Consider the following 17757-nt stretch of genomic DNA (forward strand, 5'->3'; position numbering starts at 1 on the left):
ACGTGCACACCACAGAAGTGAATTAATATAATACTATATAGAAGTTTTCAATTTATTAAATCGTATTTTTATTAAAGGTCTAAACTTGTACACAATGTTATTGCTAAGACAAGTTTGAAACTTAAGATTGAAGCACGTGATTGGCGAGAGCTGGCGCCGACCTCTTTCGTAATTATGACGTAGAAAGGGAAAGAAAGTAATTGTGGCGCATTTTGGAATTTCACAATCTTTTTTTTTTGTGTGTGAATCTGATTGTTACAAGATCTTGGTGACATTTTAATCGATTTTAACGAAACTTACATTATTTTAAAGAGAAAAATACGCCCTACCTCATTAAATAGAATTAAGGAAATTAATTTTAAATTAAACTTGCCCTTTAAATCTATTTACTTATCTTTACGATGCATGCTGGTAATTAAAGATAATTTCGAAATTAATGACATGGAATTTTTAAATGTATACTCATGTTAACTGACTTCGTGAATACATGTAAGATAAAAGGGGGGAAATGGGGAGAGAATCCATTTGGCCGTACTCCATGTGGACCACCAATATGACGGACCCTTTAATGGGTTTCCGTGCGAAGTTTCGAATCACTATCTCTCTCTGTACAGATAGAAACATAGATGCTGGTGTACTGTTCCTACGTACACCTTTTGGGAATAGACTTCACCCTTCTATGTCGTCGTGTCACCTCTCCTCTTCTCCGTTTATGTATCGAGCTTAACAATGAAGATGGGGAGGATTATTAATTATAATCGGGTCGTCGACGAAAGACCTCCCCCCCCCACCTAAATCCCCTTTTCGCACCCCCTCCCCCCTTTATAATGGAATTTGCGATAAACATTTGTCTCTCTCTTAGGCGTTACACGTTAGACGTATGAGTCCTTCCTTCCTTACCGTATGCTTATACTCAATTTTGATTGGTTCATAATCAACCAAATACCTCTTTAAAAAGCCTTTGTCGTCGTCTGCTTTCAGTTTCAAGTTCTTAATCTATAAATAATTCTAGTTCCATTCACGACTCGCGAGATTTCAGTATCAAATATTTTTAATAACCATTAACATTTTAATAACGAAATTGAAATTGCCTCGAGACTTATTGCCTCTGTCTGTCTGTCGTAAAATGAAATGGCCGGTTTTATGTATCACATCTGCATCTAGATTATGTATCACATCTGCATCTAGATTCTATTTTAAAATTCCTTGTCTGTCGGTCGGTCGGTCGGGGGGACCACTAACCTATTTTTTTATTATTGCAATTCATAAAAATGGCTTCCGAATAATTTAATAAGAATGTGGTTTTAGTCGTCAAGAGATCTCACTTAATATTCTACAACGAGGTTTTAATAAAATAGTGAGTGGCCTAGGGATCCATGCCGTCTGTACGTCCAAAAGAGGAAGGGTTCGGTTTCCGGTTTCTCAACTCATTTTCCAATGGAAGTTAAATTACGGGCGGAGTGATACGTAGTGTAAATTTAAATTGAAAAATCTTTAACTTTTACAATGATGGTGTTACAATAATGGCGGAGTGAGACGAAGGGGGGGTTTTGCCGTTCCCCCAGTGTTGTCAGGTCGTTGGTGAGTCAGGGGATTCACCTTTGCAATGTAAAAAGGGGTAGGCAACCCTCAATATCAGGACATACAAGGGGGGGTTGATTCATTGCCATCCTTCTCTGCGCACTGTCATGATACAAAACACCTAATACAAAACACCTACAGCGCAGGCGCCAAAAAGCAAGATGCAAGGCAAAGTTTTACCCCTGCATCTCTTCATATTAGTTACATCGAAATGATCTATTGCAAACAGAGAGAGCGACAGATTTTGACTCGTTACTTGACTAATTTGACTTGCAGAAAGCCTGACAACACTGCATACTGAAATTTAATCCGAGATTTTGGAAGGACTTTTCTGAAGCCCCAACAGTGAAAACTATCTATTAAAATTTATATATCGGAACATTTTTTATATATATAGTTGAGAACCCTTTTCTGTCAAAATTATTGTAAATGAGTTGGTTGGAAACTTGGAATGGGGGAAGGGAACTTAATTACCCCATCTGAAACCTTTTTACATATTTTATTGGAGCATGCCAGCGAATGGAGGGGCTTCTCTCTCACACACACTCTTTTTCCCCGATATCTTTATAATTGAAAGACCAAGCTAGAGAAGAGGGGGTGTCTTATTTAGAGAAGGAATTAGTTGGCGCCCTTTAACAGGGTCAGAGTCATTAGCCATGCCTAAGAGATTGAGTCAAGGGGGGGGGAGAATGGTTGGGGTACCCCAAGTCTTCTTATTCTTTCTTTTTTACCATTTTTTCTCTTCTCCGCGTCTTCATAATTTCATTTTCGCGTCTTTTTCTATCTCATTTCATTTCTCTCTCTTGGCGCCCAAAGTCAACCACTGCCACATCACCCCTCTCTCTCTCAGTTCCCGCCTTCTTTTTTGGCGCTCTTTATTCGCGCCCAATATCGACCCGTGCATCCCTTATATTTATGGATGGGCCTTAACTAATCAATTTTGTATAATAGTTCACTGAGAGCTTGGTCATGGGATTAAACCGATATATGATATCGGTATCGGTGAACGATATGCCCGCACATTAACCCATATATCGTTTCTAGTTTAATTTAATGATTTTTACAGAGAAAAAGGTTGATAATGGGAAAAATAGGGTGATAATGGGTAAAAATAGGGTGATAATGGGGAAAAATAGGGTGATAATGGGGAAAAATAGGGTGATAATGGGGAAAAATAGGGTGATAATGGGGAAAAATAGGGTGATAATGGGGAAAAATAGGGTGATAATGGGGAAAAATAGGGTGATAATGGGGAAAAATAGGGTGATAATGGGGAAAAATAGGGTGATAATGGGGAAAAATAGGGTGATAATGGGGAAAAATAGGGTGATAATGGGGAAAAATAGGGTGATAATGGGGAAAAATAGGGTGATAATGGGGAAAAATAGGGTGATAATGGGGAAAAATAGGGTGATAATGGGGAAAAATAGGGTGATAATGGGGAAAAATAGGGTGATAATGGGGAAAAATAGGGTGATAATGGGGAAAAATAGGGTGATAATGGGGAAAAATAGGGTGATAATGGGGAAAAATAGGGTGATAATGGGGAAAAATAGGGTGATAATGGGGAAAAATAGGGTGATAATGGGGAAAAATAGGGTGATAATGGGGAAAAATAGGGTGATAATGGGGAAAAATAGGGTGATAATGGGGAAAAATAGGGTGATAATGGGGAAAAATAGGGTGATAATGGGGAAAAATAGGGTGATAATGGGGAAAAATAGGGTGATAATGGGGAAAAATAGGGTGATAATGGGGAAAAATAGGGTGATAATGGGGAAAAATAGGGTGATAATGGGGAAAAATAGGGTGATAATGGGGAAAAATAGGGTGATAATGGGGAAAAATAGGGTGATAATGGGGAAAAATAGGGTGATAATGGGGAAAAATAGGGTGATAATGGGGAAAAATAGGGTGATAATGGGGAAAAATAGGGTGATAATGGGGAAAAATAGGGTGATAATGGGGAAAAATAGGGTGATAATGGGGAAAAATAGGGTGATAATGGGGAAAAATAGGGTGATAATGGGGAAAAATAGGGTGATAATGGGGAAAAATAGGGTGATAATGGGGAAAAATAGGGTGATAATGGGGAAAAATAGGGTGATAATGGGGGAAAAATGGTTCGAAATCGACATCTTTTAATTTAGATATCAGCCATCACTACTGAGAACCAAGCTTAGGAATGTTACCAGTTTTTGATGGATGATGGACAGACTTTAAGTCAAATTTACTTATTTTCATAAGTTACCCCATTATTGTCATTACATTTAGGATAAGATGGAATTTTTGTTTTAATTTTCTATTTTCTTTTCAACTTTTTTTTACCAACTTTCCCTCGCGGAATGATGGAAAAAAAGAAGAAAAAAAGGGAGCGATAGAAAAATTTGCAAGTTTATTTATGCAAATTATATTCGTTGGAAAAGAGAAATCTATTTTGTGTCTCGCGTGGCGGCGACTCCCCCTAAGTTGTCGCTCGACGACTGCCGAGCACTATCAACTGCCAGTTTTCAAAGCCCCATATTTTTTTTCTTTTTTGTTTTAACGAAATCAAAAGAGTTGGGGATTTTTTTTTGATTTTTTTCGTTTCCAAGGAGCTAATAGAAATTACCATGGAAAGCCTTTTTTTACAATGCATAAATGAGATGGTTGAGAACTATACGAATTTGACCCTAAGAAAAGTTATAACCAGCAATGAGCTAAGGAGAGTAGCTCAGCAACCATTTATATCTACTGCTAATGGCATGTTTTCTTGCTGTTGTATGTAGAAAGTTCCCAATTGCGAAATAGGGTCAAACCAAAATGACCTTTTCCTATGTACACCTACCGAAAAGCCTAACTTACTTAACCACTTTATATACTAAGCTGTAAAATTCAGCTACGTATATCACAAGTTCATAAGATATGTTCCTTCCATAAGTTTGTCACTGTTTACAAACTGGAGCTTGTTATGAAGTGACGTAGGTCATAGATTCGAAGTAAAGCGATGCATGGTGAGGCGCTGTCAAAGGCTTAGTACAGACAAGAAGTGATGTCTAATTTATTAGGGAGAAGGTATAAATTCGCCACATTTATCTCCAGTTCAAACGTAGGTCCGGAGTTAATCCCCGCCTCTAAATTACAACCAGCAAGCATCTCATTGGTTCTTGAAAACAAACTCACGTCAGCGCGACGCGAATGACGAAAATTCCGTATTTTCCGACTGAGGAGAGCCGAAATAGCCCGGCCTCCCTTGTATTTTGAAAGGGGAACTGGGACTATGGCGCGCGAATACTTAGGTATCTTATACCTTCTCCCTAATAAACTAGATATCACTCCGGTACAGACTAAATAGGAAGATGGACAGCTGCAAAACTAACCGAATCTAGACAGTTCTCGCTTATCGTTCTCGAACTAGCTCTCATTAAGTCTCTAGCATTACAAAGTATAGGTAGTGTCATACTTATGGAACTTACCTAATAAACTTATGATATATAGGGGTTGGGGCTTTATGCGAAAACATTTGGGGCCGTCGAATTAACGAAGAGGTTTACACTTAATCTGGTATGCTAATGAAGCGTAATTTGGAGTTGGAAGACCTTTTTTTCCTTCTTCTTATTCTTCTTTCTTGCTTTACCTACATTTTTTTATTCTTATACTGGGAATTAGTCAAAAAAAAAAAAAAAATCACTTCAACCTTAAGCGTGTTCAACGTCGGAAATGTTTGTCTAGGTTGGCCTCTATTTTTCTTTCTTTCTTTTTTCTTTTGCCGGTAAAAGAAAGGTTAGCGCTTTTAATTAAATTTAAAACACGCTCCTGAATAATTAATTGATATTAAAAAAAAAATAAATGAAAAAAACTAAAACGCCAAGAGAGATTTAGAGAGTAAGAAAATGTTTGAGAACTTCCGGTTTACTTGCCCTGGACTAAAATGTTAGCGTTTAAAAAGAAAGAAAAAATAAAATAATAATACTTAAATACATTTGCGGAACTCGTAAAGTCTAATTAGGCGTACACTGTATTGTCTATTTGATAAGTAAGTACTTTCTTAATTTCGATGTTTTCAAAGTTGGGAACCCCAAACTATACTAATGGTCCTTGTTTTCTTAGATTTGGCGTATTAATCTCTTTTAAGTCATGGTAGATAAAAAAGTTCGCCCCGGCCACTCACTATCTTTAGTATATATACGCTACTTTTGTCTCGAAACCTGCAAGAAGCTTAAAGTGTACACCTTTTTTTACAGGCTCATGGTGTCCTTAAGTAACTTTACTAAGCCTACTTTAAACCATTTAGATGTTTTTCTTATAAACTTTGAAAACACGAAGGACTTGAACAATGTTTTTGTCCTCTTTGGGGGGATTTTGTATCTTTTGTTTTGTTTTTAAAGGTCTTAGGGGGTCGATCCAAATGTCTTCTGGGAGATAGTAGACACGTGACTTGACACTTGTTTTTTAAGGTTAAAATAGTATGGGTAAGTTAGCAGACGACGTGCAGCATTTTCGGCACCGGTTTTGTAATATTCGAATTATATCATAACTTGCCAAGGCTTAAGAAAATTTAGACTTGGGTGAAAATCGTTTTATCTTTTTATAAAGGTCTTAGGGGTCAATCGCAATGTCTTCTGGGAGATAGTAGTCACGTGACTTGACACTTGTTTTTTAAGGTTAAAATAGTAATGTTAAGTTAGCAGGCGACGCGTCGTGTAGTATTTTCGGCACCAGTTTTGTAATCGTCGATCGAATATTCGAATTATATATCATAAACTTGCCAAGGCTTAAGAAAATAGACCTAGGTACAAAATCGATTTTAGGCCAATTTAATAAAGGCCGATTCTCGCATCGCTAGCTCGCAGTCAACAAAGACTTCAATTATAGATACTCGTCATGCGAATAACTGTGGAATCAACCGAGTACGTACAGAACGTTTGTCAATAAACATACGAGGATAGTAAGTTGGCCATAGTTACTAAACTCGGTTTATATGTGCTGCATTACGATTTAAAGGGAGGGTCGTTTTTGAAGGATGTATTATTCTTTAATAGTTAAAGCTAAGCTATATATATCCGCACCATTTAACTTTTGAACGGGGGCGTTTAACGAAGGTATACCCCCTTTCCCTATTTCGATAGTATTTGAAACTTTTGGTGGCCTGCCTTTAGGGATGATGGGTTTGAAACGCGCTATGAACTCTACCACGGGTCATTCTGGTAATCGTAAGCGATTTTAGGCGCCATTCCGTAGAGATGAGTCGGCATTTTCAAGAGAGAGAGAAAGAGCCCCCTATAGTTCGGTTTAGGGGCCCCTGAAGACCAAAGAGAGATTTTAGGCATTCAAATTAATCCTAACCCCGCAAGAGTTCGGACCACGCTTCTCTCTCACTCTCTCTCTCTCTCTCTCTTGTCTTAGAAAATCACTCCCTTCTCCACCTGTTGAGAAAATTCTAATAGACCATTTCGATTGAAAACCCCTAGCTATTTCAATGGAAACTTTCTTGACATTTCATTCTTGTATTTGGTTGAATTGCTTCCGAGTTTTCTATCAAAGTGGTCCATTGATATATGTATGTACCTTGTACCTTCAATCTGTAAGCCTAGTAACCAAGGCCTAGCTAACCCCTTTCTCTATATATCGTTCCCTGAACTGGTTTTGGTTGTAGTTGGAACAAGAGGAGCTTTAATTTTAAGCCCGAATTGAAAAGCCCTTATATACTGGAAATTGAAACAAGTCCACCTAATTTACAATGTTTACAATTACCTAGCGACGATGGTTCTGAATCTGAGTAAGAGGGAGAGGGAAAAGGAGTTCAATTCAGTATCTTCTTTAGAACGTTTTATTTGTAGATTTAAAAATAAATAAAAATAAATAAAAATAACAAGTAAAGGAATTATTATAAAAAATAAGATAAATAAATTTAAAGAATTTTTAAATTTGAAAATAATAAAAATAAATAAATAAAAGACGTTGGGGAATATTTTTTATTTTTTTTAACTGAAATTAATTCACGATCTAGAAAAGACTTAGTATCAAATAACTTTCTCTTTTGAGTAGTGAATTAAGAAAAAAAAACCAGTTTGTAGTTGTACCTCTCTCAGACTAGACGAAAAGACTCCTCTCTCTTTAATTTCAGTACCAAGTTCTTCCTTTTCAACTTCAGGTTTATTTTTTTTTTAATATATATAAAGAATTTTTGAAATACAGTACGGAGTACGAGTTATCGTAAATTAGTCTATGTATAATTCGAACCATATCAATTTGTACCAAGCACAATGGATTAAGATATACTTGCTTACGTTTTAACATCACTGCAAAGTGATATTGTCATGGGAAAAAAAAGATCTTTCATGGTAGAGAGGTATGAGCTTCGTCAAAAAAGAAGAAACAAGTTTTTATTTTCTTTATTCAGTAAGCCGTGACGTTTACGGTAACGTAATAAATTGTAGGTTGGTATTATATTTCCATTAGGAATGTTAGTTGCTGCTACCTTTTATTTCGTTTTTCGTCTGGACCTTTTAAAATGGAGGAATTTGATTTTTTTTCATGAAATGTTTTTGTTTAATTGAACTCGGCGTATTCGATTTAAAGTTTAAATTAATTTAATTTTAAAATTATTGTATTCTTTCGGTTTCTTCTGAACTATCTAAGTTTTTCATTTTTTATAATCTAAAGTAAGAAATATTTTAAACTAAACGTTTGAAAACGTTTGATCACGTTTTTGATAGCTTTTTTTTATTATCACACCGTGTTAATCCATCTTAGATATATTGTTGTGGAGCTCGAAGTGTTTTTTTTCTCCTTGGTCGGATTAGATTCGGGGCGGTTTGAATTTCTTAAGGATAGAAGAAGGGCCGTGCGTGTCAGTGGCCGAGGCCCGAATTAGGCTTAGCTGCACCCTCGCTATGGGAAAACAATGCGAAAGAAGAAAAAGTATATATTTTTCTATAAAAAAAAAACAGACCCGCATACTTTTCTTAAAAAACCAAAGAGATCTCGAAGAGAAATAAATTCCTGGAGTTTTAAATCGTGGTGAAGCGAGAAGTATTTTTACCTTCCTATGAACACGAATTTATACAGTTTAACCTTAAATATTCAACTTAATCTAGATAGTTATTTAAAGGGTTATGTTTAAAATAATGCCTCAAATTGATTTAGCTTCAATATTTATGGTAAAACTAGAAATAAGGGCCCCAGCATTACCCCTCAGGATATTTTTATTTATTACTTTTCTTGCCGCCATTTTACAAGATGGCGGATCAAAAAACCTCAGCAGTTTAAACCATAAATCCGTCTATAGGACTGAGGAAACCAGTGTTCTAAATTTTATTGAAATATGTTGAAACGTGCAAGAAGCATTATTCCACAAAGGTTTTTTATGTTTCTGGCCGCCATTTTTCAAGATGGCGGATTAAAGAACCCTAGCAGTTTAAACCATAAAGCCCGTCTATAGGATGATGGGAGCCAGTGTACTAAAATTTAGTTAAATGAGTTGAAACGCGGAAACAATGTTATTCTATAAAGAACGAATTTTATATTTTTGGCCGCCATTTTTCAAGATGGCGGCGGATTATAATGAATTTTCTTAGGACTTGCCTACTACTTAAGAGTAACATCCCTGCAAATTTTCAGCCTTCTAGGTAAAGCGGTTTAGGTTTGGCGTTGATTATAAGTCAATCAGAATTTTCAACTTTGACTTAGTATATTTACGGTATTATTGAATAAATTCAGGATGGTATTACTATCTCCTAAATTAACGCCTAGAACTTTCTAGGGGGGGGGGTTCTGAATTTAAATGGGGTAAACTTAGACGATAATACGTTAAAGCTCTTCACGATTTCTCCATTAAAACTATTGGATTTTTGATAAACGGTTTGTTGGCGTTACGATCTGAAAATATTAAAATCTTTTCCCCAAAGCCCTGCATTACCAAAATATTCTAGAGAGGATACCTACTACCGCGAAATGTGATTAAATATCCCTTAATCACGAATTAAAGTTATTGTTATGATGCAACCCATTATCATTAAAAACATTAATTAAGTCCTTAATCGAGATTAAAAATACGGGAGCGTATATATTATACATATTGTTTCGGAAAACAGAAGCCGACCGGTATTTTATTTTTGTTGATTCCTTTATAATAGACCGTTTCATGAGTAAAATAGTCTGGTGTGTTGACTACCTTGTTTTAAGAAGCCAGCCGGAAGTTTCGGCACATCCGGTTTATGTGAATAACAAAGACGTTATTTGTGACTTCAAACAATAGAACTTTAGTGGACCGTTAACTTCGAAGCCCAATTTAACGTCTTTGCGTCCATATACCCAATCAATGTTTCGTTTTAACCCTTTAGAGCTATCTCAGGTGTGACGTCAGTGCCTAGGTAAAACGTCATGGACTTAGCTTTGGCAGTTGGCGGCCATGTTTTGGTACCGCTTTGGTTCTATGGGCAAATAGCATGGGTGACGTCACGCTAAGGCTTCTGAGGTAGCTCTATAGGGAAGCAACAGAAGGGGCTGAGCTCAAGACGACTCCATCCATTTACTTCTACATGATGGGGGATTTTATGAAGTGGAAGGCTAGTGGGGGAATTAAGATGATTGGTTAAACGGAGTTCTGACGTTTTGTAGGCGGGGATTATGATGTTACTGCCGTGTCAATGTATCAAGCAGACAATCGCTTTAAGTAGTGTCTATAGGGAGTGGGCAAAGGGGTGAAAATTTCCCCTATTAAGCATCAGACCCTCACTTAGCCAATCAGGAGCCTTCCCCCACTAGCCTTTCACTCTGTAAAGTTTGTCGCCATTTTGGTGGAAAGAGAGAAGCCACTTTAAGCCACACCTCTCTGCCAACTCCCTATTATAAAATATAAATACATAGAAAGAATAAAAAAACACAAAATATTTGCAAGCAACAGTTTTCTTCCATTGGAAAATAATGAAATATGAAAATACATTTCTTTACCCTCAACCCAATCCAATCGTATTATTGCTTAGAAAGGATGGATGGGGATGAGGATGAGGGAGGACCAAGAGCAGAGATCGGATGAGAAATCATTGACGCGTTCTTTCTCTCAGTTTGAGGTCACATTTTTTTTAACGTCGTCGTCGTCTCTTCCTCTCGGTTCTTTCATCGTTGGCAAAGGATATTTATATTTAAGAGGCGGAAAAAAATGGTCCAGCGCTTGTTGAATCCCAAAGATCGATTTTGTTTTTTTTTAAAGAAGGAAATTCTCTTTTTTTCCATGGAAGAGGCTGCGCTCGGAGCATCTTGGATGGAGAGAGAGAGAGAGAGAGAGAAAGAAAAAAGGAGGTTTAATATTCCAAAGTTGTTCGATCGGAGATATCGTCTTTCTTCTTGCATTTTTTTTCTGTTATATTATTTTTTGCCCCCTTGCTGCAATAGCTGCAAATCGAAGAATGAATGAATGTATGCCAGGCGCAGTTTACGCGTTGAGAAAGTAAAGGAAAATTTCAGGTAATATAACATTATACCTTAAAAGAATGGCCTTTATCTAAATATAAAAAGAAAAACATTGTTAAAAAAATTAAATGATATCTAATTACAAAATAATTAGGATTTAATTAGTCTTAAAAATAATCAAGGACTACTGCGCCATCCGCCATTTTTAGTGGCGTCTGCTAAATCGAACCTCTTACCATCACCTCTCAGCCTTTGAAAATTCAAGCAATCCCATTGGGGTAAGTGGTTCGATTTAGCAGACGTTACTAAAGCAATGGCGGATGGCGCAGTAGCTAGTCCTTGATTATTTTTAAGACTAATTAAATAATTATTTTGTGATAAGAAATCATTTATTCTTTTAATATTTTTCCATTTGTACTTAGAAAAAGGTTGTTCATTTAAGGTATAATGTTACGTTACCTGAACTTTTCCTTCAAAGGCGCACAGATACGTAATGTTAAATTTCGTAGACTCGAAAGAAATCATTTTGTAATATTACCAAAATGGCCTGTACGTTCGCGTTCCCGTTTGCCATAAGTAATATTTTATATATAAGTTAGACGCTGATTGAACCGACATTACTTAATGAGAAAAATTACTTTTTATTCTTCACAGTTCATTTGTTCCATATCGTTTAGATCTATTGGATTCTCTTCTCTTCTTCCTTTTATATATATATATCTATTTGCCTCCTTTTCTGATTGGCTGACTGAAGATTGTAGTTTGGTAGTAGGGGGGGGGGGTCCCCTCTTTTGAAGGTCTAAATGGGCGCTAATGGCTTCCGCTAAATATCGATTTTTGAAGGAAACTGGCACTAAATCATCAGAAACGTTACGAGAAAATCCTTATATCTATCTAGAAATGAAAGAGAAGCGAAGGCCTGGCTCGAAGTATTAAATGGCCATCGTGAAGGGGGGGATAAAGACTGACTGACTTGGGAGGGGGGTATGGGAGTCCGTCGTCCATTTGTGGGTCATTTAGCTCTTGCACTAGCACTCTTTTGCTCTTTCTTCTTTATCCTTGGGTGTTACATCATCACTCGTTACGCTATTAAACTCCTTTATCGTCGTAAGCCTATCACACAAATTGAGCGTCTCCGCATTATTAGAAACCTCTTCTAGAGATTGAGAACTTTTCTCTTTCCAAAATATTTCAAGTATAAGTCCATCATATCAACCCTTTAAAGGAAAAACACGGTGTTCCTTATACAGGATGTTTTTGAAAGATATGTAAGAAATTATGGGTAGGTTTTTTCTTTGAACAGTTTCGAGTCGAAAATGTTGTATGAAATTTTGGACCCTAAGGACCTTAGTTTTTAAAACTTGCAGTGTTTACAGATGACCTCTTATATTTCAGTGAAGGAAATTGGATGACAGTTAGGACTTTCAAATTGAATTTGGGTCATCCGCGTAGCACTCCAATCGCAACTTTTATGACCTGGACGACAAAATGTCATCTAACATTTTCAACTCAAAACTGATCAAAGAACACCCCCATATTTCTTACAGACCTTTTAGGAACACCTTGAGCAAACTGCGAAGTGTTAGTTTTGCACGGTATGCACGAGCAAGGGAAATTAGCTATCTAGTATATCAAGGGCGTTCTATATTGGGAAGCTAAACTCACTATGATCTAGTCGAAAATACTTCATTCTTAGTCGAATTTTAAAATTTTAGTCACGGCGTGCTATTCTTACCTTAATATCTGTTCCAATTTTTCCTCGTGATTCTATTGTTTTTGCTAATCAAATCGCTTTTTTTATTTTTTCTCTTTTAGGTAGATCACGTGGTTGCTTGAGGATGAGCGTGTTCGGTTATATGACGTTATGGGCCTTCGTGATCGTCGTGACCGGATCGGCCGCTGCTCGTCTAGGTGGTGAGTGAACAAAATTCATATATATATATTTTTTAATGTCTCTTGTTTTTTGTTTTGTCTTATACTGTTTTGTTTCGTGAATACGTTATGTTTATTATTATTATTCTTATTCTTATTATCACGGAGCACGAATTTTACCCTCGCTATTTGCGAAAATTAATAGCCCATTATGAGCAAAGAAATAGGGTGTATATAGGGGTAATAACAAATTTGAATTGTTCTCAGAACTTTGAAATAAGGAAATCGTATGAATTGCATTTTTGTTTTGGGTTAAATTTAGGGGTTTTTTTTCCTGGACTAATTTGTTAAACTTTTGGGTGCCACATGGATTTTACAATTTTGTCGACGTCATACAGTGTACAGTGATCAAAGTACGTAGGATCGGTTTTCTCGCAGAACGCCGTCAACAAACGTCCTTTCTCAAGGCCCTTTTCAGGCGATTCAAGTTTTTATCCAACTTGAGTTGAGTAAAATAGTTGGGGCGTGTGAACAGAAGTTGCAAAAGTTGAATTACCAATTTAAATATTGGGCACTAATGTGTGCTTACTCGACTTTTTGACCCATCTAGTCGAATCAAAAGTTGTATCGTTTGAAATGGCCTTTAGTTGGCCGTCAATTTTTGGAAGTACATTTAGGATTTGCCAGTTTTTGAAAGTACGAAACAGTAAAAATGTTTACAAATATCTTCTATTACCAAGGGTTATTTTGCACTATTTGTACCAATCCGTTGATGAAACCAAATCATGCGACAATAACCCTTTAAGCTCTTCCCCTCACTCATTAAGTATACACCGCAAGAAATAGAGAAGAAAACAACATTGATTAATCGTGTTTTGCGCAGAAATTTAACTTAAACACTCATCACGTGAAGAATTTTAGTCAAAATAACCTTTTTATAAGTTCGGTTTTCAAGTTTAATATGTTAAAAACACAACGGATGTCTTGTTTATTTGAAAACAGAGCATTTTCGTAAAGAAAATATTCCCTTTAATTGTATTTTTCCGCCGTATCAAGTTTAGGTTATATTTTTAGAGTTTAAGGAGATAGAAAAATTCTCGGCCGATTTGCTACGCAGCTGGCACACACTCTTATATATATGAGATTGGATCATGAACTTGCTCTTCTTTAGTTCGTTCCGGAAAAAGCTAGGTTTCCTCTTCCTCTCACCCCCCCCAAAAAAAGCAGTTCCTAGGAAGAGGAAAAAAAGGCTTAAAGAGAGAAAAAAGTGTGCAAGATCTCTTTAATATCATGGTACCCTAGAGATAGCTTAAACGATCGCAAATTAAACGAGAGAAAAAATAACTAGTTAGTTGAAGGAAAAGTCTGACATCAAACTTATATACAGGGTGTTATATAGAAAAGGGTGATAGTATGGTACAGAGTTCATAAAAAAACCTGGATGGAAATGTCTGGGAAATTAAATTTTTGACTCAAATTTCAGGGAAAACTTAGGGAAATTTATATCTCTTTGTAAAATTCAGGGAAATTTGCGAGGGTTGAGTATGTGTGCCCTGAATTAAGGGGTTGCTCCAACTGAAAGTAACCAATCAAGTAACAAAAGCAGTTACTAGGTGGCCTTGCACCGGAAATATCAGGGAAACACATGGGAAAAACCTGAAATTGTCAGGGAAATCGGTTTTCCAAAAGTTGTATAAATAATGCAGTAGGTTCTGCGGAGTTTTGAGTCTAAAATGTAACCTTTGTGACATTTTGTCGTAAGGTCCAACACCCTAAACGAGTTATGATTGGAGTGTTTTACACATGACCCCGTAAATTTAACTGAGAAGACACTGATTGCTAATTTGATTAAGGGGTCATCCGTAAAACTCTTGTTTAATCATAACTTGTAAACGGTGACCGTTAAGGCAAAATGGGTCATAGAATCAACCAAATTCACATCGGTCCTACCATCATCTTTTTTGAAACACCCTGTATAGTTAGTAACATTTTCGTAACCTTTATTTTTAATACTCCGATGAGTCTAAATTTAAGGCAATCTTAGAGTGCAACTAGATTTCTTTTTTCAAGTCTCGAGTTCATTGGCGGCGCTGGCAATTTGCTAACTTAATCAAGGCCCAAGTCCTTTTCTTTTCTTTTTTAGTTAAGTTTGTCTCTCGAGACAGTTGGAGTTGGCTGCAGCTAAGATAATAGCCCCTCTGTCCATTCCCCGGTGCTTAATAAAAATAGCTTCGTTTTTTCCCTAATAACTTCATCGCGTAGTACCCAGTAAAAGAAATCTAGTACTACTTTTTCTCGTTTTTATACTTAATCTAAGAAGTATTTTTCTCTCTTCCTTTTATTTTTTACTTCCGATTCCGTCGGGATCTTGTAAGCCAAAAATAATGTTCTTACTTACCATTTCCTAAGATTTATAACGTATGTACGTACGTATGATGGTGTTACACGCCCACTTTTTCTTTTCTTTTCTTAATTTCGTATTAAGAAGAAAAAGTTCCATTTGCGTACGTTAACGAACGAGGAATTGCAATTATGGAAAAATAGATGAAAAATAGGCCAATTAATCAAAAGTTACATTTTTCCCTCGGGGAATTTTTAAGTGATGTTTGGGATTTTAGGGGTTTTGCAATTATGGAAGAATAGATGACAAATAAGCCATGGGGTTTAATGGTTTTTGGTTTTGAATGAAAGGGTAAATCTTTTCTTAGAGGGGGGAGTATTGTTTGCTTGGTATTGGGTTAAAACGAAACACACGCTATCATGTGTTAAATGCAAAGATATTAGGTAGGGAGGGCTTCAAAGGCCAAGTCTGTTGTTTGAAGCAGTTTTTAAGGTATTTGTTTGTCCACATACCCGTAAATGATCTGTCTTAAGTAAGCAAGGTGATCAACACACCAGATTTTATTTTGAAAACTTGCGTATATTATATTTTAATTATGTGATGTTGGTTGGAGTTTGGGAGTCCCGAGCGCCTAATCCTTGACGATGATTCGCTAATCGGAAAATAGTGAAACCGAAAAAGAAAATAGATGTATTAAATTGGAAATATCCATATATTTCGTTTAAAACTTTCTAAGCCATTTTTCAGCCATCACCTGGAACTTCTCCCGTAACAACATAAGTTTATAAGATATGTTCTATAAGTATGACACTTCTTATGCAGTTCGTAATGCTGTAGACTTACAGCTCAAGCTAGTTCTAGCAGAACGACAATCGAGAATTGACAGTACACTCGGTTAGTTTTCCATCTTCCTATTTAGTCTGCATTGCTAATCCTTTGACAGCGCCTCACAAGGCGTCTTCGCTTTACCTCGAATCTATGACTTACGTTGTCACTTCATGACAAACGCTTATAGTAACCAGTGACCAACTTATAATGGAACATATCTTACAAACTTATGCAGTAATATATAATCCCTTTCCATAGAGGTTTGAATATCTCTGGCGATTTAAAAGTAGGGGGTTTAGATGATTATTTTTTTTTCTCTATCTCTCTCTCTGTTTTAATCTGTGTTGAGTTTAGAAGCGTGTAATGTATTCCTTGGAAGCTATTTCGGTAGATTAGTCTCGCCTTAAACGAAAGTGGTATGTCTGGGAAGTTTTCCAACTTTCTCTAGCCCGCTCGCTTATAGCAGCTTTATTTGTTTTTGTAGTGAGTGGCTCACTATTTTTCTTCTACTCTCACTCTCTCTCACTCTGTGATTTTTTTTGTTGAGGAAAGTTCCATTAGTTCGTCACCTTTTTAACATCGAGGGGAAGGAAAGTTGGAACCCCGTAGTAATTTAGTGTATTAGGAATGGGACGTTATAACACCAGTATCTAGCGGAATAAATGACGCTAAGTGGTGTGTGTGTGTGTCCCCCTCGTTTTTAGTTTTAAAGGCTGCGGCGATGCTCTCTCTCTCTCTCTCTCTCTCTCTCTCTCTCTCTCTCTTGGGATTGCTATTAAAAGGCCCTGGCCACTCTTACGGAATTTGGAAACTTTTCTCGCTTTCGTATTTAATTGAATTTTTGGCCCACTAGTTTCCTTTTTTTCTTCTTTTTAGTTATTTTCTTTCGGTTTCGATTCGAAAGCCTAGACTTAATACCATGAAGGAATGGAACCTGCAAACCCTCCCAACCTCTTTAGCACTCGCCCTTTGCCCCCAATCTCCCTGCGGATTCAGATTCTGATTTGAAATTCCCCAAATGTTTAATTTTTTTATTTTTTATTCTAACTTGTCTGGATGGTTTGGTGGCGATTTTTAAAACGTTTTATTCGTTTTCCGGAATTCGATGTCGATCTATTTTTAAGGCTTTAATAGTTTTAAGCGGTGGTTCTAATGAATATTTCCCCTACCGCTCCCCCCTTTCCCAATCTCGTTAAAATAAATTAAGCATTTGACATGATTTTTCTACCGACCAATTTCAAGTTTCGAAAGAAAGAAAGAATGAATGAATAATCGTGATACGAATTTGAAATCACTTGTCAGTCAGACCAACGTTGGGTTTTTATTCAGGGTTCGTACGGTTCCTGGATAATCTGAAAAACCTGGATAAGTCAGGGGTTTGGAAAAAAGGGGAAAAGTCAGGGATTTCTTTTGGTATATCAAACCATGATTGCTTCGAGCAATGCTAAATATGGGCCCAGGTGTGATGAAGTGGACTCTGCAGGTAAACACCTTAAAATGGTCAGGGATATTTTTACAAAATTTGGTCATGGGTAAGCTGGAAAAGCCAGGGATTTTCAATATAAAAAATTTGGTCCGAACCCTAGCTGTTATTGTTACGTCACGTCTTGTTTTTTGAAGAGCAGAGGGAAAGCCCCTTCCGGAAACCAATTGCATTTTGTACTAGGATTTTTTTATTTTAGTTTTTCATTTCTCCTAAACCCTGGTGACCCTGAGGTCGAAAACTGAAGGGGATTTTTTTC

The 17757-nt window shown here is 36.6% G+C and overlaps 1 protein-coding gene across 4 annotated transcripts in view; it reads left to right on the plus strand.

Moving 5' to 3' along the window:
• The window catches only part of LOC149610225 (latrophilin Cirl-like), a 180174-nt gene that overhangs the window by 51867 nt on the left and 110550 nt on the right, over nt 1-17757 (plus strand). For all 4 annotated transcript variants that reach the window (XM_089859280.1, XM_089859279.1, XM_089859276.1 and 1 more), the window contains exon 2: nt 12790-12888. In XM_089859280.1, coding sequence (XP_089715406.1) covers nt 12813-12888 — 76 coding nt within the window. In that variant the 5' untranslated portion in view covers nt 12790-12812. The remainder of the gene's footprint in view (nt 1-12789; nt 12889-17757) is intronic.

This window comes from Phalangium opilio, unplaced genomic scaffold (assembly GCF_054372755.1).
Source record: "Phalangium opilio isolate 3A_F unplaced genomic scaffold, DU_Popi_V2 ptg000329l_1, whole genome shotgun sequence".
Lineage (NCBI taxonomy): Eukaryota > Metazoa > Arthropoda > Arachnida > Opiliones > Phalangiidae > Phalangium > Phalangium opilio.